The sequence below is a fragment of the Episyrphus balteatus genome, chromosome 1 (genome assembly GCF_945859705.1).
Source record: "Episyrphus balteatus chromosome 1, idEpiBalt1.1, whole genome shotgun sequence".
Lineage (NCBI taxonomy): Eukaryota > Metazoa > Arthropoda > Insecta > Diptera > Syrphidae > Episyrphus > Episyrphus balteatus.
The window spans coordinates 41,106,255-41,129,150 of NC_079134.1; the positions used below are offsets into that span (position 1 = coordinate 41,106,255).

The 22,896-nt window shown below is 30.5% G+C and overlaps 1 protein-coding gene across 3 annotated transcripts in view; it reads left to right on the top strand.

Moving 5' to 3' along the window:
- The window catches only part of LOC129905092 (fibronectin type-III domain-containing protein 3A), a 400,083-nt gene that overhangs the window by 373,490 nt on the left and 3,697 nt on the right, over positions 1 to 22,896 (top strand). For all 3 annotated transcript variants that reach the window (XM_055980467.1, XM_055980468.1, XM_055980469.1), the window contains 3 exons: positions 14,625 to 14,862; positions 22,401 to 22,600; positions 22,661 to 22,870. In XM_055980467.1, coding sequence (XP_055836442.1) covers positions 14,625 to 14,862; positions 22,401 to 22,600; positions 22,661 to 22,870 — 648 coding nt within the window. The remainder of the gene's footprint in view (positions 1 to 14,624; positions 14,863 to 22,400; positions 22,601 to 22,660; positions 22,871 to 22,896) is intronic.

Below are 22,896 nucleotides of genomic sequence, written 5' to 3' on the forward strand. Positions count from 1 at the left end.
TAAAAAATAAAAGTAAATTAAGGTCAAAACGTCATTTCCGGGAAAGCTCTTACAATCTGAATAAATAATGTAGTCTTACACTCATAATTTTGCATTTTTTGTGTATTTTTACTCAGTATCCTATCTAAGTATGGCTGCAATAAACAATTTTATCAAAAAAGTTACAACAAAAACAAAAGAAAAAATTACTTATGACCTAAGTGTTTCGGAGGTGCATAAAAGCATTTTTTTTTTTGTAGAAATCGGTCTCTGCGCCAAGAAATAAAGTTTTATTTGGTTTATTTAAGACCCACTATCTTAATATAATAAAATATCATTCACATTGATACTATTTCTAGACCCCTAAAGTCGTTTTGAAGAGATCACCACCATTTCGGGAACGTTTTTCTAGTACCTACTAATTTTCTCTCATAGAAAAAAATAATCAAAAATTTGTTTGACATGGTTGCATTCAAATGTTAATATCTCGAGATATACGCAATGCACTTTTCAGATAAAAGTCTTAAATGGATCCTGATAAGATTGTTGAACAGATATGTATATTAAATTACCAAAGTTTTTGCGAAAAATTAGAAAAAAAAATAAAAAAGTTTTCACATTTGATTTTTAAAAAATCAAAAAAAAATTCAATATTACTACCTTCAAACGCTTATAACACAAGAACGACGCAACTAATGTTAATGGTCATGGTCTTAAAATGTAGCTAAGAATAAAAAATAAAATATCATTCACATTGATACTATTTCTAGACCCCTAAAGTCGTTTTGAAGAGATCACCACCATTTCGGGAACGTTTTTCTAGTACCTACTAATTTTGGGGGTTTTTGTCGTAAATTAAAAAATATACATTTTTGTGCTCTGCCCGTTCAAGGAAAGTACAGGGGCAGGCGTCTTTGGGCCTAGTACCAAACTCTCCGTACCTATGGGTCAATTCCCAAGTATCTTTCAAGCTGAGTTAAATACCATTGTAAAATGTGCAGAAATAAACCTCGAAATAAATCACCGGTATAAAAACATTGCCATTATTTCTGATAGTCAAGATGCCCTAAAAGCACTTAAATCCTACGAAATCAACTCCAAGCTAGTATTGGAGTGTATAGGAAAACTTAACGAACTTGGCAAAATAAACAAAGTCACTCTCCACTGGGTACATGGGCACGTTCGTTGGTGTCCAGGGTAACGAGGAGCAAATTCCCCTTTAATGGGACCCGAACCGTATTGCGAAATATGAGAAAATGTCATTAAAAAATAAAATAAAACTAGACGAAGAGTCCAGGAGAGCAAAAAACTGGACAGAACTACCAAAACTGAGACAAGCGAAAATGCTTCTCGGGAACTACAACCGAGAGCGTTTCAAATCATGTATCAGTCTAAGTAAGAACAATCTCAGGTTAATCACATATTTTGGGCTTAGTAAATAGTGCAACATGTAGATTCTGTAGCGAAAAAGAAGAAACACCAGATCACATCCTGGGTAGTTGTAATGCACTAATACACCAAAGATTTAAACACATGGGTCGCTACCAAGTCGAAAAGGATAAATTGCACTCTTTGAAAATACCCCAAACAATCAATTTCATGAAAGGAATTAGGTTAGAGGAGGAGCTATAAAATGAGGTACTAACTCATATAGCTTAAAAGGGGTGTACAATAGATCTTACAGGTCGCAGTACATCTTACACCCCAAATAACAATCAATCAATCAGAGATTCCCTTTTATTCTTGTTGAACTTTATCGATCTTGTTTCCCTTCTCAAAGTTACAATAAAACCGAACACTTATTTTCTTAGAGTTTAGAAATTTCATTATAACTCAAAAAAATTCCCTAGAATTGTTATGGCTTTTTGGGCAATCTTTTCAGCCTATATAATGACGATGAGTCCCCAAAAACAACACTAAAATAAGTCCCCAAGTTTCCATATACACTTATGTTTCACGCGGTAAAATTTTTGCACGGAAATTTAAAACTATTGCTAGTTTCACGATGCCTCTTATTATTATTTGGTAATCCACCAAAATTTAAGTGAAAAAATAACTTAATATTGCATAGGAAAAATTATATTCATTTTTTTCTTTTTTTTCTGATTTAATCTTTTTCACGTGAAACTCTATAAGGACCATTTGAATATGTAGTTAGCTTGCACTAGAGCTTTTCTCTGAAACTGTCCGGCTTTAGTCTTATTACCCAAACCAAACTTTCAATGTTAGCTGGTTGGTATTTTTTCAAATAGATTGAAGCTTTATTCTAGTAAACTAATTAAGCTAATCGACTTTACAAGAACACTATTTTTGTTGGAGAAATTCAATTAGATGTTAGATGTAAAAAGTAAATAACTTCCATTGAACCATATTTTCAACATTAATTTGCTACACTGAACCAAATCCTTATGTAAATACAACGAAAAAATTCGTTGAGCCAACGAAAATTTAATTAATTTACAGCAGATGAAAAATTAAATTGGCTCAACGAAATGGCTTTCATGCATACCTACCTTAGTGAAGTTCTTCATCAACTAACGAAAACTGTCGTATTTTAATGAAATTCTTTCATAAATTTTTTTGATCCATATTAATGAATTTTTACATCATTTTACGAAATTTTTCATCAATTAACGTAAAATTTAATCAAGCTACGGTGAGCAAAATATGATATTTTTCGTTAGTTAATGTATTTTTTTATTAATTTATGAAAGGATCTTTCGTAAGCTAACGAATTTTTTCGTAAATTTTATGAATATTTTAATTAAATTACGAAAAAATATTCGTTAGCTAACGGAACTTTTCGTTGTATTAATTAATCTTTTAGTAGATTATACTCACTTTATTTTTGTAAGCCTACGAAATTTTTCGTCCATTTTTTTTCCTTTAATTTGGAATAAAAAACCTGAAATTCAAAAAAGTAGAGCGGAGCGAAAATATTTTCCCATTAAAAACAAAAACATTTCTTATTTTGAATTTGAATTTTTATTCAGGGAGGGGATATTCTGAATTAAATACATGTAATAAAAGAAATTAATTAAATAGGTACCTACATAATTTTGAATATTTATAAATACTCCTCATAAGATCTGCTTTTGGCTGGGTGATCAGCTTTTGAGGTGTTCCAGCTTCCTGGGAGTCTTTGATGACGTACTTTATCATAGAAATTTTAATGAAAACATTTTTGTTCGAAAATCATTATTAACGGTACCTGCCATCCGTTTTTTTCAAATTCGATTATCTCCGAAACTGCTTGTTCGATTTCAACGAAACTTTTTGTGAAGAAGTATTTATATAATTTAAATACAAACCAAAAATAAAATTTCCAAAAAAAAAATAGTTTTCGGATTTTTAAAAAAATTTTGAAATTTTTTTTTTGAAAAATTAAATTTTCGAAAACGGGGCATTGAATTTTTTTGAAATTTTGTTTTTAGATGTTGATTAGTGATTTCTACAAAATGGCATACCAATTTTATTTTAAAACTTATTTCCAAAAAATTAGTTTTTTTAAAAACGGCTCTAACGATTTTGAAAAATTTTTTTTTTTCTAAAAATGTACCTTAATATATCAATCAATACTGCATACTTGTTTTGGAGGGCAATTTGATTTCAGATTTTATTGTATTTAAAAAAAAAACGAATTTTATTTTTTTTTCCAAATTTCTATATAAAAAGTCTTAAAAATTTAAGCAACTTTAACTCTAAGAGCAAGTTCGATCGACCCAGTCGTGCATTTTATTTTTTGTTAAAATGAGTATGAAATTTTTCGTTAAGTGATGAATCTTTTCATTAGAATAGATTTTTGGGATCTAAAGAGGGGTAAAAACCGTATGAAAGGTTTTTGTTAAGTGATGAAGGTTTTCATATTACGAAAAACTACATATTTTCGTTGGGCCAACGAAAGTTTCGTTCGGCTAACGAAAATGTAGTGTATGAAACAATTTTCGTATTTTTACGAAAGTTATTATTTTCAGTGTAGGACACTTTTCTACCAAACTCTGTTTTCCAACCAATTTCTCTGATGGTAGAATTCACAATTACTGCTTTCTGAATTGTGAAATTTCAATCTGAGTTTTTTTTTCATTCAATTGATAAGAACCACTCTTAAAATTCAAAATATAAAAGTTCCACATGACCGATCAGACCCAATAGAAATTCACCCAAAAAATTATTCCACACTATATCCATAAAACTTTGTGTTTAATTGGAATTGAAAGGAGCACTCCCGCTCTGTCTGTATTTGTTTATAGATAAGAATTTTGCTTCTAGCTGAAATCCAACGCAAGTCATGGAGAGAAAACAAATACAAAAAAACTCAACCAACAACAAAAAAAAACTGCAATCCATTTTGGATATAAAATCACGATGAATTCCAAATTTCCTGCATGAAACTATAAAAATCATTAAAAATCCCATTATTCATCGCGTTTTATAGAGCTTTGTTCCTATCTTCCACTCTCTCTCTCTTCTGCCACATCTCATAATATGAATTGGTATGGTAGATGGAACGAATGAATGACCTCGTCCTTCAGCCGCAATTAGTCACTGCCACTGATTGCGCAAAAGTGTCGAACACATCCGTTTTTGTTCGTTGCATAGTTGATGGTTATTATAGCTGGTCCAGCATAGTGTGTCCAGTTTCTATAGTCTACCAGTCCACACCATCATCATCATCATCAGCTCCAGCATTGCAATTTCCAGACACCACACGGAATGCAAGTGGCAGTAACAATATGCAATTCCTGCCAGTTGGTGTTTTCAACAGACGACCGACGACGACGGACGAACAAACGATGACGGTGGGTGTCCCCTTCGATTTCCATCTGCTTTGTAAGCTCTTTACCAGCTGAGGAATTCAAACGGGTAGAGACAAGGAGAGAGAAAACTATTTATTACAGCTTAATACTGATGTTGGCTTTGAAAGTGGCAAACATAAAAAAAAAAACATTAAAGTTCTGACCACTGAAGCTAGTAAGTTGGGGTGGATGCATTTGTAAGAGGGCCCTTTTCAATATTTAAAATAGGGCCGATAATTTTAACAACTTTATTTGAAAACAATCAGAGGAAAGTGAACTTCTTGATTGGGTTTGACCACCAAAATGTGGTTAACAAAAATGGAAGATTACTAATCGCTAATAGAAGTCAAAAACTTGGCGCCCTCTACTAATCTGCGCCTTATAAAACTATTCACTTCTACCCTTGAATGAATTCAGCCCTGTTTATTAACAGTAGCCTTGATATCTCTCTCCTCTCTTCTTCCACGGATATATATAGTAAATATCCAGTTTAATTGTAGCCTTGGTACTTTGTATCCAGTGTCTGAAATGAGTTGGCAACTGGGATGGGTCCTATGTTAGGGCTATTTAACCGCCTTACGTTTAACCTAGAGCTAAATGAAAAAAAAAAGGGGCGTTTGTGGGTTTTCCTCTACTTATAGGTATGAATACCTACATCCATATATCTACTCGTCCGTCGTACGACAGCTGCAGGATGTATGATGGAGAAGAGTGAAACAAGAGTTTAACCTTATGTGAATTGGATTTATATAATGGTTAAAAGGAACTGACTTGTTTCGAAATTAAATGTACAGAGAGACAGTTTGGGTTGACATTTTATGATTATTTTCTGTTTTGTTTTTAGTTTTTTTTTTTTTTTTGTTAAATTGAGACGACAATTTGTAATTAGAATTTGAAATACATAGTTATTTCAACATAAAACCAAAATGGAATTTTCAAAACCAAGCAAATTTTTAATGGGATTTTAGAATTGGACTCTTGTCACAGAGGAATGTGTCATCATCGCATGTGTTTTGATTTTTTTTAGAAACAACTTTGGATTTTGTTAGGAAAACTTTGGGGTTTTTAACACTAAGTGCATTCTGACATCACGTATTTAGTAAACAAAGAATCTGAATGTTTGAATTATTATTTAAATAACTTAACTTAAAAAAAAAGGCATCAATATTATGAACTATGATATGTGATATTTTGCAGTTTATCTCTTATAATTCACATTCGTTGCAAATACTTAATCAAGTATAGGCGTGAACTTTTTTCTAAACTTGTGGACCTGATAGCATTGAAGCAAAATATTTGACTTATTTAGTTTTTGTCCAACTGTTCTTTGTTTGAAAATATAAAGAGTGGAACCTCCATAGAAAAATGAATCGCCATTTGGCGCCCGGGCAGGGAACTTAAATTGATTTAACCGAATTCTAACCGCCATTTTTAAGTGGTAATCACTGTATTGCGAATTATAACTTTAAATGTAGTGAATGACACGCAGATCCCCTTCCCCAAAATTACCGTTTTATACCATCCACTCTTAGTCCATTGAAATGTTACAAAAATTTGACCGAACCTTGCATTTTGGGTAGGACAAGATTTTTTTGTTTTGATCTGTAGGGGAGGTTATTGTGAGTATACAATCCAGTTTTCGGGGTTGAAAGCCCCCCCATTTGGCCGCCATCTTGGAAAAAGGAGTGTAAACTGTTTTTTATCGATATCTTGCGAACCGTAAGTCCCACAAAAAAAAATGTCTAAAGCGATTTTGTAGATAATTTATTTCTCTACAATTTTAATTAAGGTACTTTTTTCTGTAAAATTGCAAATAAGAAAGTTATACTTGAAAATAGATGTACATTTTCAAGAAAAAATTCTTTGAAGGGCCGTAGCTTTTTTTTACAATTTTTAATTTCTGGAAAACGGCAAGACTTTTTTACATCCGGTTTTCTGTTTTTGTTTGAAAACACATTACAGCATTAAATTTTGAGTATTTAATTATATAAAATTTTGAAAAAAATTAGTTCAAAATATTTTCGTCGTTAAATTTTTTAATTAAAAATAATATAAAAGAAAAGGTTTTCGGCTTTACAAAAAAAATATAACATGTTAAAATGGGTGTAACCGTTGATTTAGTAATTTTTTTTCAAAAGTAAGAAATTTTTTTTAGAAAATTGCCCTCCTGACTAAACGGTATGGAATGGATTCCCCGTACTTTGATTTTTTTCTTGTTTCAACCCAACCTACATATTACATATTTATCCTTTTGAATCAGTCTGTATTAAAGTAAAAAAAAATAAAATAAAATATAAAAGTACGAAAATAAATTGTTACATTTTTTCTGTAAAACCATTGCAGCAGCTTTATATAAACGAAATCTACAAAATGAGCACATCAAATTGTTGGAAATTAAATGATCTTTTTTCATGAGTATTTTTTCAATAAAAGTTGTAGAAAAAAAGCTATGGCCCTTCAAAGAATTTTTTCTTGAAAGTGTACATCTATTTTCAAGTATAACTTTCTTATTTGCAATTTTACAGAAAAAAGTACCTGAATCAAAATTGTAGAGAAATAAATTATCTACAAAATCGCTTTAGACATTTTTTTTTGTGGGACTTACGGTTCGCAAGATATCGATAAAAAACAGTTTACACCCCTTTTTCCAAGATGGCGGCCAAATGGGGGGGCTTTCAACCCCGAAAACTGGATTGTATACTCACATTAACCTCCCCTACAGATCAAAACAAAAAAATCTTGTCCTACCCAAAATGCAAGGTTAATGTAACATTTCAATGGAAATCTTTAGAAATCTTGGTCCTTTCTCCCTTATAAACTCAGGTACGAATGAATGTACGGAAAATAAAATTGACCCCACGAAGATGCTTAAATTCCTGTTTTTTGTTTCTAGTCAACCCCGTCTGTAATTCACATAAATATTTACTGATGTAGAGGGAGCATCAGCGATTGCGAAACTGTTATCTCGCATAGCCAGTCTAGGCTTGGGTACTCCTCCTTCACTCCTCGAATCGGCTCGTGAATGAATGATATTCTTGATTCATAAATAATAATCCTCCTACTAGATTGTAAATAACTTAATGAGTACATAAAGGGTAAAAAACAGAATGAAGTTGTAGGAGAAGGACACAATACCGAAATTCAGAATCCAGAGAACCCAAAAATCTAATATTTAGGAATTCCACAATCCCAAAAATACAGAATCCTAAAACCCAGAATCCCAAAAATCCACAATTACTAAAACCCACAATCATTAATGCCTGATTTACAATATTGCGAGAGGACAAGACGAGAGCGTTGCGTTTTTTCTGAACGTTTTCGATTAAAAAAAAATCGTTTTTAAATCGTATGGAAATTTACAATACTGCGATTTTTTATTCTACAAAGTAAACAAAAATAAAAAAAATTACGAGGCAATCACCTTATCACCTAGGCTAACTCGAATTTAGAAATTATGAAAACTTTTACCCATAAATAAATTAAATATTTTAATATTAAAATTTCACTTTCGAAAATTCGTCCTCTCGTGCATCCTTTTTCAAAATTTTCGGAATTTCATCGCAACGTGAATAGGAATTTTGTGTATTGTTTCATATATTTTCATTATTTGGAAATTTTTAAAATGTCAAGGAAAATTTCGTCTCGCAATATTGTGAATCAGGCATACAACCCAAAATCCGGAAAATTAAAAAAGGCGAAAGTCCCGAAAATAAAACAGATGAAGTAAAAAACTCTTCAAAATTGTCTGTTCAATGAAACTTTGTTGAACGCCGAAAATCAAAATCCCAAAAAAACAATTTAAAATGAAAAATTTCCGCAATTTGTTAATTTTTTTATAATTTTTCCGGATTTGCGGATACTTTTCGGGATTTTGGATTTTCGGGATTCTGGGTTTTCAAAATTCCGATTTTCAGGATTTCGGGTTCAAACATAGTTCAAATATACATATGTAGTGCCTCTAAGTAAAACATTATTGGTTTTGTCATGTCGATTCTTTCAAAGAATTGGTTTAAATTTCAGAAATTTTGAAGCTTTTCAATTTTTCTAGAAAGAAACTAGAACTTTGCTCTTGAAAATTTTCAATCAGCCAATAGTTTTTTAGCTTTCAGACAGAATTATGAATAATTTGTGTAGTGAATTCAAGAATATTAATAAAGTAAATACAATCACAACAAAAATATTACTGTTAAAAAAATAGCCAAGATCCCCTATGTTGAAATTATGCTGGCACAAAAAGTACTGAGATGTAAAAGTGTACCAAGTTCTAAAGTTTGGGTTCAAATTCGTATCAATAAAATATTGATTGTTCTCTTGACAATTTTTCTTTTAATTAGCGATTTTTAAAGTTAAAGTTTTAAAAATTGCCGGCTGCCACGCCCCCTGGTTGAAATTCTCAGATTTTAAATTTTTTCCTTTATATAAACTACCCAGCTCTACCATTCTACCAAATTTCAAGATTCTACGATAGTCAGAAGTGCTCTATAATAATTGATGAAAATTCGGTGAAAATGGGCGGTTACCACGCCCCCTGAATTGAAAATCTCAAATTTTCGATTTTTTCCTTTGTATACACCACAAGTCCTATCACCATGTAAAATTTCAAGTTTCTACGATAGCGGGAAGTTCTCCATAATTTTGATGATCTGTCAGTGAGTCAATGAGTCAGTTACGGTTTTCGCGATTTTTGAAATCCTATATCTTAGAAACTACTCATCGTAAGAAGCTAAAATTTTGTGAGGAACTTGAGTTCAGCCAGCTCAACAAATGTAGCGAAATTTCTGGCATCTTTGGTGTGGAAGTTAGAGGGGGGTCGAAAATGACCTGAGTTGTTTCCTGTAAATAAGGGTGTAGTGCCAAAATTGCTAGAGAACTTGGCTGGGCACTACCGTGCCCCTTGATATTAATATACACACAAAATACAACCACCGTTACGTTAAGACAAATCTGGCGTTACGTACAGACTTACTTACATTGATTAGAGATACAAACAAAATTATGGGAACGTCCAAGCGAAATAAGTCAAATAAGAAATTATAAAAAGGTCAAAGTTTTGATGTTTTAGCAAATCTATAAAACCTTGTCTTAAAATATCTTAAGAACTATTGTAAGATCTGTACTCAAGGTACCTTTTCCGTTCAGAAAAACTAGGAGTAAGTAATTGCATTTTTTTTGTGTTTAAAAGGAATTAATCTTAGGAAGATTCGAATTCGTGTTTTAACGTCTAAATATCAAATCGCACTAAATTCAGGCTTGAAAAACCCTATACCGAAAAAATTCTACATATCGTCATAAAATACCTAGACAATTCATAGATAATAAAAGTAATTCCATCAGACTGTGTACTGTTGGTATTTTCATTATGATATAACGTCAATATACCAACTACGCAAACCAATAAAACCCATACTTCTGCTCAATGAAACAAATTAACCCAATGACGACAACAACGATATCCGGGGTGGGTACTTTCCCTATTTTTATTCAAAACCAAACCAAAAATTGCGCAATAAAAATACATTTTATGTCTGCAATAATGAGTGTCATAAAAATATTAATTTCATGTACCTATGTCCCCTATCCTACTACAGACTATCCTAATTTTTGTTATATTACAATCATAACAACAGTTATGGGTGACATATGTCACAAACAATAACAAAAAAACAACAAAAAATAAAAAAAACATGCAAAAAAGACAAACCTCTATCTTAAAGCTAAATTTATGCAAAAAGAAATGAAAAAAAAAATGGTCCACTGGGTGTTTTTTTTTTGTTGTATTTTTCATTTGTTGTATTTTTTGTCTGTCGTTTGTTGGCACGTTAAAATATTATATCAAAAAAAAAAAAAAACAACAGAAAAATCATAATGGAACTTTATATGCAAAAATAATACAAAAGTACATTGTAGATTGTAGAGTCTTTTTTTTTACAAAATACGACCAGAATAAAACAAAATAAAATCATATATGAACAAAATGTGTGTATATACAAATACACAAAATACAACATTATTAAATATGAAACATGCTCTATCCATTATTCACGCTTGGGATGAGATATGGGGAGCCTTGAATATTTTCAATGAGTAGGTACATATACGAACAAGTATGTCTATTGTACGATACACTCTTTGAAGAACAATATTTTTGATACAAAAACAATAAATAGAAGCATACTCGTCGTCGTTACCTATTCAAAGTTATTTCGAAATGACAACGAAAAGCACAAATTATTATTATTATTTTTTTTGAAACTCTCAAATTCTTTTGACAAGTCGTCAGAGAACAAAAACTTGAAACAATCAGTATTTCAACTTTAGTTATATAATAATTATTATCCTACAAAAATTACTCAAATGAGGATTAAAATAGATGTGTATAATTTAAGGAAATAAAGTATTAAGAACTCTCAAGACCTTTTTTTTATGTTAGACAATCTTTACAAACTGCGCTAAAGTTACATTTATTAATATTTAATTGACGAACCTAAATATAGCAAAACTTTTAAATGCAAGAAGTTTTGTCTACAAAAAAGATAAACAAAAAGCATTTCTAGAGGGCGCTCTATTAGAAGACTTTTCATAACCTATAACCAGCGGACAAGTAAGACGCTTTCAACGATACCTCATTTGCCAAATGAAAATAAGTAGCTTAGAAGTTCTGAGGAAACATACCCCACATGAGTACAATCCTAACTGGATTGGTGCTTTTCGTGATTTGGTTCATTTTAGGACCAAATCACTTTTTATTTTTTATTTTACAAAATGGGGGCTTCAAAATAGTGGACCAAATTAGCATTCAAAAATAATAAAGTTGATTGGACTTCCCATCCGTTTGTTACACGGAGAAAACAGACCACATAGAATTAAGCGGATCGCACCTTAGTTTAAGCGGATTTCTGCATAATTTTTTGCTAAGATGACTTTCATCTTAAATTAAGGTGGCAGCCTTAATTGATTGATTGAACCTACAACTGTTGCGTTACTAGGCTAATCACCTTATTTTAAGCGGATATCACCTTATTTTAAGTTGGTGAAATTTAATATGCGCATCATCCTATTTTAAGGTGACACTTTTTTCTCCGTGTATAAGCAGGGATAGGATTTTGTAGACCTTAAAATTAAAAAAGGCAACATAAAACACAAAAAAAAGCATAAAAAGGCATTTATTTAATTAAACAATTAAATACAAAAATTAATAATTATGGTAGCTTTGAACTACCATAAAGAAAATTTATTACCACATTTGTTTTGCTTCTTTTGAGTTCATCTTTGCCCTATTAGCCCAGTCATTTTAGTCATTTTTAAGCCCAATCTGCGGAAAAATTCCTACTGGGCTGAATTTTGGTATACAGCTTAATGACGGCTTTGTTATAAAGATGTGAAAAATCGACATTGATATCGTGTCCGCGTTAAGAGTTATAGGGGTCAAAAGGTCACGAAAAGTCTTTCGCAAATATCTCGCGATCTATTGATCGGAGGTCATCAGAGGTTATATAAAAATTAATGGTGGTGAAATTATCTACAACATATGTCTAGCACATTTTTCTGTAAGATGAACCGTTTCGCGAGCAGAGCGCAGAGAAGGTGACTAGATTGCACTCACATACGAAAAAATACATATTTTTGGTTTATTTTGCTCGATTTTTTAGGTTTTTATCGAAGTAGCTTAAATTTTTTTAGTTTTATTAACTTATCTTATTACGTAAATACGAATTAACTAAAAAAAATAAAAATGTACACATTGGGATAAAAAATATTATGCAAAAGGGGGAACCATGTTTTTTGGAAATGTTGTATGTTTCCCTTTTTTGTACAATAAGTGCCTTCATTATTAAGAACACACTTTTTAAACATGGTTCAATTTTAGTTTTGAGCTTGTTATCAATTTTCCAAACATGAATTCCATAGAAAATGTCGTTTGGAGCTTCTCAAGAGAAAAGTTGCAGAATACCTTATAACAGTACAAAATTAGCTGCTGAAAAAGCTTAATGGTAATTTAAGGTTTATACCAAGCTCAAAACTAAAATTGAACCATGTTTAAAAAGTGTGTTCTTAAAATCCAAGAGATGTTATCTGTAACCATAACCATAAGTCATTTGCATGAATTTTTTGGTACCCTCCATCCAAAACTGTCATATTTAAAGGGTTTCTATTAAAAAAATAACATATCAGAAGGATTTTTAAGAAATAAAAGACGTGTTTTTTAAACTTTCAACTTTAGGTGTAAACAGCAATGCTATTGAGGGTTTTTACCCGTTTTTGGATTTTTTTTAAGCCTAGTGGGAAAAAGGGAAAAACCAGCCCATATAACAGGGCTAAGATTGAACAAACCCTTATTGCCTTTTACAAAAATAAAGCTAACATGAGACAATTTCGCAAATTATCTCATTTCGAATGCCAAATGAAGTAATTTCCACAACGATTTGACATTCAAAATGTGATAATTTACGAAATCATTAACCATCTTCCTACTAAATTTTTATTTGACACAATTTACATACAAAAGTACACATAAAAGGAAAAAAAAAAACGGGAAAAACTAAAATCAAAAAAAGGGAAAAATAAAGGAATCGACTTGCCAAAAGTCTGGCAACGCTGGGTGTAAAACTAGACCAATCGTCTCTCCAAAACGCAAAAATTCGTTACCAACGCTTATTAAAATTACAGCACGAATTCACTGTGAATTATAATATTTTATGAGAATAGAAAATTGTTTAATAAGCATAATTTTTTTGAATAGAAAAAAATGTTACACATACGCCACAGTGAACGTTTAAGATTTAATTTTTAAAATTGACATAGAAATTTCAAAAAATCCGAACAAATTGGTTCTTGTTGAAAAATTTCTGACCTTTAAGGTTACATAGCTTGTCCTTCTGAATTTAACATATATTCGGTGCTATATCTTAAAGTACCTCAGTCAATTGTTATTCAATTTTTTTTTAATCTGCCATTCTCTAGATTCATCTTTTTGCTGCTTTAAATTTTATTGATTTGCGTAGGTTAAAACCGTACATTTAAAGTGGAAATAATTTGTTTTGTAATACTTTTTGCAACACCCTCATCTCTCTTCTCTTTAAACCACGATTCGTTTTGACACTACAATCAAATCAAATAAATTTCGTCAATTAAATTAATAATACTGGGTAAGGTAGATAATAACGGGTAGATTCAATAAAAACAAAATTATATGGACTTGACTGAATGTGCCAACAACTACTACACGACACGCCAACAGCTGACGTGTTGACGTTTTAAGTAAACAATAATTTTATTTGATTGTTGATGTATTCAAAAATTTGTGTAACAATTAAATGTTCATTCTCTTTCTTGCGATCTTTCCAAGTTTTAACCGGAAACCGGCTTTTGTTTTTTGTTTTGTTTTCATTCTGTCATTTTATTCTATTTTATTTATCACAAATACCAATACAAATAGATAAGACAAACTAAAAAAGAATATACCTATTGCTGATTAAACAATCTGAGCAGCAGCAGCACAAGCACCAGTAAAATTAAATTGAACTGAAATTTCAGTGCCAGCTAGTAGGCTAGGTTAACTACTGAAATTTACTCTTCATTCTGAGCCGAAAAATAAAGTTTCAAAGATTACGTGGCAAGTTCTGTTGCTCTTGAAATAATTTTCATCGATTTTTAATCAATTAAATAACTTCTAAATGAAAAAAAGATGACAGACGAAGAAGAAAATAACACTAAAAACCTTCCCCAACTTCAACCAAAAGTTCTTTTTAAAGTAAACATTTTTTTTATCAAAAAATCAAAAAAAAAAAGCGTTATTCCATTTTTACATTGTTATTGACTGTGGTTTTGTTTTATTTTTGTCAATTGCAGCTAGCGACAAATGGCACATCACATTTCTATTCGCCTCTGCCAGCTGGATTCCCACCCGGGCCGGGTGGAGGCCCAGCGCATTTTCATCCGATGACTGGTGGGCATTTGCCACCACAACAGATGTCACATTCACCACATTCCCCATCGCCGCCAAACAACAATTATCACAACAAAGACGAACGAACGCAGCGTCAACACACGAAATTGTTGCGTAAATTAGATCAAAAGCGTGAAATGAGTGAGTATGGTTTTTAACAATTCTATTTTGTTTTTTATTTAATTTGTTTTTGTTACCTATGTGATTTGTAAGTGAGATTTTGAAAATTAAGTTTTGTAAAATTGCAATGTGCAAAATGGTAGTTAGAATTTTAGTCATTTGATGTCAATCTTTCATTCTGTCAGAGAGAATGATAAAGTCAACTTGGCAATTTTGGCATAGGAAGGTTTATATGCTCTTGTTTAACTTTTAACAAATACAGATGACAGGTGTTTTTTGAACTCGGGTAAATAAATTTGTTTTCGTCAGAGACAAGGTTTACATTTTAGGAATTTGTTTATGGTACCTTGGACTTTTAATGGAGTGACAAGTTACAATTGTAATTTTGTCACAATTTACCAATTTAATGTCATTAAACACAATTATGACAGTAAAGGGCTTAATTAAAAAAAAAAAAAAAATAACCTGTCACTCGAGAAAATATGCTATTAGTTTTGTTTTCATTTTAATTTCTATAAGATTATTTAATTGGTTCCAAAAGTGACATTGAAAGTTATTGACATGTTTTTTTTTTTTTTGTTGTAAAGTGTGTATTTTGCATATATTTTTACATCTAACATAAATATCTATTTAAAATGGCACGATTCCTATGTCATTTATAGTCTGAACTTGAAAAGTTCTTCTCAGACGTGCACAGAGAGAAAATAACGCAGGGATAACTTTTCTTCTGGCATTTTTAACTTTATTTCTGGTATATTTAACTAATTTGTATGTACATATATTACTATATTCATATACATTAGACTGATTAAAAAAAAATTATTTTTTTTTTTGTTCAAAGCATTGTTGAAAATATTGTTGGAAATGACGAAAAAAAAATACTGTAAAAGTTTCAGCCCTTAATGTTAACATTAAGTACCGCCACATCGCAAATTTCTATTTCCCATACAATTTGTATTTGTGTTTAGAATTTTTTATCTTTTTAATGGTTCATCCAAAAGGCTTGACAAAATCATCATTTATAAAAATGTCTGCTCTACAAAAAAGTTCTTGTTAATTTTTTTGATTTTCCCGCGCGTTTCGAAGTTATTCAACTTTTAAATATAAAAAGTAATTTTTTCTCATTTTTTTCCGATTTTTTGACGAAATTATTAGGTTTTTCAAAAACTTTGGCAAAATTTTCGAATATTTGTATTCTATGTTGTGTTTTGGTTTCACAGATCCTTTTATATAACTCTCAAACCACTAATACTATCATATTAGATTTCTTCAATAAATTCGAATTATTCATTTTTTCAACTAAAAATTATTTTAATTAATTTTTCGCGTCCGTTTTTTTTTTTTTTTTTTAATTTTATAAATGCAATTTTGTAGAGCGTTCAATTTTATACAAGAAAATGATTAAATCTAGCCTTTTTGATGAACCATTAAAAAGATACAAAATTCTAAACACAAATACACAATCTTTCCCATACAAATCGTATGGGAAATAGAAATTTGCGATGCGGCGCCGGCGGTACTAAATGTTAACATTAAGATCTGAAACTTTTACAGAATTTTTTTTTCGTCATTTCCAACAATATTTTCAACAATGCTTTCAACAAAAAAAAAATTTTTTTTTTTGAATCAGTCTAATATACATAAATTGTGATTTGTGATAAATATACCAGAAGCAAAGTTATCCCTGGCGTTATTTGTTTTTTTTTGCTTCAAAAATGTTTCTACTTGAGTGACGACTATGAATTCCACCCTTAGACTTCTACATATGTAAGTAATTTTAATTTTGGGAAAACGGTTGTTGAAAGTCAAAATATTTCAGTCAGAACGATACAACAAACCTAGAACCATCGTATATGTTTTTGACACCCTCGGACTACTCGTAGCCTTAGAGACACAAGAATGATTTTGAGCATTATCCCCCAAAAATTTAAAACCTTTCAAAGAAATGCCCAACGGCACCATTACAAAAAGTATGTAATACGAAGAAAAAAATAACAAAAATAATAAAAAATTATTAAAATTATTTTTATTTTAAGTGGAGTGATTGAATATAATTCAATATAAGTTCAAGTGACCTCAACTCCAAAAATGTATAAAGCGTTTCTAACTGATGAGCCCACTGTCGTACGAAACGCTCTATAAATTTTTGGAGTTGAGGTCACTTGAACTTATATTGAATATTGAATTGTATGTAATACGGTTCACTGTGACGTATGCGTAACATTTTTTTTAAACTTCTTTATTTATAATTTGTTAAATCATTTAAGGGGTTATATCTAGTTGTAAGTGCAAAAAAAACCTTCTTTTTTGTGGATTTTTTGTTAAGAGGCATTTAATTATATAAACATAAAGATAACATATCCATATAGCAAATTTAATGTATTAAAATAATTCGCTGTGGATTTAAAAAAATATTGGGTTCCGTTATTTTTGTAGTAGATCTCCTAGACGACCTCCAAAAAAAAGGTGTCTGGCGGTGAGCAAAATTTCTCCGAAACGGCTGGAGTAATCGGCTTGAAATTTTTACACAATTTTCTTAGATACTTTTGTCAGGTAATGAACGAAGGAAAAAGGTTTTTGACAATAATTCGATTTTTTAAGCCACTTTAAAGTGTAAATTTTCGTGAAAAACAACGATTTTTTTCTTTGGGAAGCCGCCATTTTGTCAAAAATCAAAATTTTGACTATTCCTTCGTTCATTACCTGCATTGGTCTATCCTGAAAATGAATCTTTTGGTTTTTTTAATTTTAAGTGACTTGGATCAGAGATATCTTGCTCACCGCCAGACACCTTTTTTTGGAGGTCGTCTAGGAGATCTACTACAAAAATTACGGAACCCAATATTTTTTTAAATCCACAGCGAATTATTTTAATACATTAAATTTGCTATATGGATATGTTATCTTTATGTTTATATAATTGAATTCCTCTTCACAAAAAATCCACAAAAAAGAAGGTTTTTTTGAACTTACAACTAGATATAACCCCTTAAATAATGTTCATAAACGGTCTTTCAAAATATTACCTACATGCAAAAGAGAAAAAATCACAGAACCCAAACGAGTAAATTTTCTTGTCATTACTATTTTTGTTTATTAAATTAAAATATACATACATTAATATTTCTGTAAAATAAATCTTTTTGATTTCTTTGAGGCTAAACTAATTCCCATACTAAAAAATATATACTAAAACGGTCAGATTGTAAGTTAAAAAGCTTGCATAATGAAAGATTGAAAGAATAGACTTTTTATTCAATTTTGAAAAAATGCTCACTTACTAAGGCTCGTTTCACACATATTTTTTTTCACATCGTTATTTTACCAACAAAATAATTTTTACCAATATATTAATTTTGGTTATGAATTAGAATTATGCTGGTATCATTGAATAATTATATATAGAAGTGACACCGATAGTTTCTAGCGCTACACAATTTTATTTTTTTCGGCAATCAGATGTACTAAAAAATCCCCAGAGAGAATGGGGCTTGTCTTAGAAAATTATTTTTCCAAAAATTTTGTTTTTAAAAAAGGAAATTTCACAAATACAAACGTAACAAAACAAATATCAAATAAAAATAAATTGTATCGACACGTCGACATCCTATAGTAGAAAAAAAATAAGGAAATTTTACTCACACATAAAACATAAAACAAATATCAAACAAAAATAAATCGTATCGACACATCGACATCCTATAAATGAAAAAATAAAATAAGGAAATTTTACTCATACATACAAAATTACACAAATATCAAACAAAAATATTGAAAAGTTAGTTGACATTATAAATGTATCCATAGTAACTCGAAACTAAAAACAAGAAATTTTTTATTAACGACGAGAATTTGAACAAAATTAAATATTATTGTTGTATATCCTAGGCACGTTATAGCTTATAGGGCATGAAAGTTACCCTTGTTTCAATAGTCCTATTAGCGTAGGTGACAAGGTGATTGCTGTTTAATTTTGCTTTCTGAGTTCGTATCCCCACCGAGATTGCTATTTTTTTTATATTATATTTTGTTTTGGAATATTATGAAATGCGTAACAATTAGAGCCTTTTTTTGCTGAATCGAAACTTAAGCATTTAATTACAACATAAATCCTTATGTGACAGTTTACGCCGAAGTTAAAATAGAGCCTAAAAGTTTATGTTCAACATGAATTATTTAAGGTTCGTTTCAGCTAATGGCCCTTAAAGAAAAAAAGAAAAACGTTAAGAAAAACTCAACGTAATAATTTAAATGAGGTAAGAGCTCAAACCAATAAGTCGTTTTGGCTCAAACTTTTTGTTTATTTTTGATTCCAAGGAGGGGAAATTGAAATTTTTTAACGGCACCAACTAGAGATGCTGCGAATAATGATTCGGTCGAATACCGAACATTCGACCACGCTTATATGTACATTCACTTACTATTAGGCTATTATTACTATAATTCACCAAAGCTTATCATTAGTAAATTTGATTTTCTACGAGCCTTACCAATAATCAAATTAAAGGTTCACTTAAATATTTAACTGAATTATACATATTTCTCTCAACCAATATAAACAATTTAATACTCAGATTAAAGGCTAAAGCTCGGCTAAATTTAATACTTGAGTTTCATAACCATAAAATTTAACCGAGCATTAGCTTTTAACCTGAGTTGTTTTTATACACTAGCCCAAAAAGTTTAAGGAACAAAGGAAAATTCGTGATAGCTCCAAAACAAGTACCAATTCGATTTGATTTTTTCTACTAAGATAGATTTTTAGAAAAAAAAAATTTCAAAATGGTTGGAACCTTATAAATTAAAAAAAAAAAATTCAAAAATAAAATTGGTATGCAATTTTGTAGAAATTACTAATCCAAATTTATTTTCCCAAATTTTCTTTCTGTTTTATATCTAAACTATAAAAATGCTTTTGTATAAAAAATTCGTTGAAATTAAATTGGTAGTTTGGCACGGTTCTACGGTAGGTTAATAATAATTTTAAAAAATGTCCATGATTGCCCAAAAACTATTATATAATTTTTTTAAACAAAATCACTGGTACCGTTTTCGAGAAAATTAAACATTTCCTAAATTGGTTTATGACAGGTATCGTTATTTTTGATAAAAAAAAAAATTAGTTCTAAAAACCCCTATGGAGATTCTGCAAAAAAATGCTACATACCAAGTTTGATGTTACTCGGTAGATCCATTTAGCTGTTCCTTTGGGAGGTGGCAAAGTACTACTAATAGTTAACTAGCGATTTTCAATGGAACGCACTTTCAACGAATTCAATACAAATCGTATCCACTCGGGAAGAAGAGCATGAGTAGGTAGATGATAGTACTAGATTAAACAAAAAATCTACTATTAGCAGACTACCACCTCCAGTGGAACAGGGCTATAGTAATCCCATGTCTGATTGTTATCTCAACTTTTTTTTTGTACGAATGCATAGCTTGACTATATCATGACAAAATAAAAAGCATGTAAAAGCTACATTCTTCTAGTTTTAGAATCTTAGAACCAAATATGTATTTTATTTCAAATGGTGAAATAGAAAAATCATTGGAACTATCCCAAAACCACATTTTCTTGCATTTGCGATCAAAATATGCCCTTTTACCTTTTGAGTTTATTTGAACATTTTATTTATAAATATCGTTTAAATTTTAGATAACAAAAATGTTTTAATTAAAAATAAAGAAAAGTATCCAAAAATGTACGAAAAGATTTTTTTTTTCAAAATTTAACATTTTATAAAAACTTTTAATTTTTATTTGCAGTTGCAAATTTGAACAATGCCGTATATCCAGAGTCCTTGTTCGCAAACATAAATCAGTTTAAGCAAATAAACGAGGTTTTTTCGTATTGTATTAAAATACTTTAAAATAATGTGAAATATGGCCATATTGTATGAACTTGATCCCTACCTACTCTTGCATTATGCGCTTTAATAAAATAGTAAGTTATGCCACAGTGCATGTGGAAAACATTCAAACAATGTGAACTACAACTTTGGCCTAGATATTATTACAAAAAGCACAATAATCAAAACTAAATAAACACTTCTATAACTGAAGAAAATCTTCTTCTTCTCGTTAATGAAAACAAAAAACAAAATCCTTCCAAACATACATAAGAATCAAACATTCAAAAATAAATATTCAATTCAAAATAATACAAAAATTTAAAATAAATTCAATTTCAATATTACAGAAACAAAAATAAACAAACACACTACTAGCACAAAACAAAACTAATACAAATACACCAAATATAAATAATATTGTAAATGTGGTTACTTAGTAACCAAAAGTCCTTTTAAGGGATTTTCGGCCATCGAATACACAATCCTAAAACGATTGTGGCGCCACTCCTCAAACGATTGTGGCTCCACCCCTCAAACATAGCGGACGTTTTTTCCGGTGTCACTTCTATATATAATTATTCAATGCTGGTATCGAAAAAAATTCTTCGTGTATAACGTCTAAAAACTTAAGTATAAACGTTCAATTTGTCATCGAAACAAAAAATAAAATGAATCACAGGCTTTTTGAGAATAGTTTCAGATTTTACTGATTCTTCGAAAAAAAACACCCTTTCATCTAATTTTTTTAATGAAAACTCTTTATTCTTGCTTTGTATCCCAAATGCAAAGTTTTTACCAAATTAAATTATTTTTTTTTTTTTCTTGAAAGAATCTAAAGTCTCTAGATTCTTTTTTTTAATCTCAATATACCCTTATTTTCCCAACATTTAAAAAAAAAAAAACACCCTTTCGCATGAAAAAAATGTTTAGTCATTTCATTCATGGCAAAGACAGCATTTTTAATAAATTTCGTAAGCCTACCTTTAATACCATTGATTTTATCGGACTTAAAGCGGATTATCTTCAATTCCCTTTTTTTATACATAGAAGTAATATTTTTACCAATTTTCATTGGGGTACCAACTTTTTTTAGTATTTGTTGTACTTACTTCTGAATTTTATTATGTTTAAAAAATTTACAAAATTTCGTTAGCTGTTACGATACCTTTCTCACACATAATTCAACCACTCAAAAAACACACCCTTTCACCAAAAATATTTTCAAGATTTTTATGGATTTTTTGTGCCTGCTTTATCTAAAACCTTCATAGCGAATTTCATCAGTGTATCGTATTTTTCACAATGGTTTCAGTTACTTTTTACCGAGATAAGAGATTTTCGGTTCACTGTGGTGTATACGTAACATTTTTTCTACTTTCCTGTTTTTGTCGATTTTTTTACTGTATTGAATATCCCCATTCAGTCTTATGCTGATCTGTGTTGGCTCCTCGAACATGCAGGGGTCCCAACTTAGTACAATAGACTTGACTCGATACAAGTGACCGAGCAGTCTATTATAGTAGGTAGTACCTAATTTGGCTCATTCGATGGTTTTCTATTTTTTCCTATTTACCCTTGTCGAAACAGGCTCTAACATTTATTTACATACTTTAATAATTAAAAACATTTATAACTGTAAAAGGTAATTTCTCTTTCCCTAAATTCTCAATAAAATGTTCTCATTTTTTGTTTTTCTTGATATAGACTCAGCGATGTCGACTCCAGCCCACTCCCCATCACCACGAAAGAACGAACTAAATGGTCATCATCATCGACGAACATCACGAAATGGTGCTTCATCTGTTGGTACATCTGAAGATGGTGAAGAATCATCCAGTGTGCCAGAAGATGAAGAAGATACCCAAACAATAATCGAGCAATTGTCAGCCATCCAAAAGCCAGAGGTAAGCACCATTAATTATTTATTAATTTAGTAAAATCAATTAAAAATTTATTTCAATTAGGTAATTGACATCACATCTCGATCGGCAAAAATAATTTGGGAAGCACCAGCCATTACTGACAATCTCATTAATTCCCGAGACTTGCGCTACAATGTTCTCCTTAGCGATCGTGCCAAGGAATGCAAGTATAAAAGTCTCTACAAAGGCGAATCATACGACTGTATTGTTCAAGACTTGCAACCTGGCCAAGAATATGTTGTTAGATTGCAAGTAAGTACTATAACTTATTCCACCCC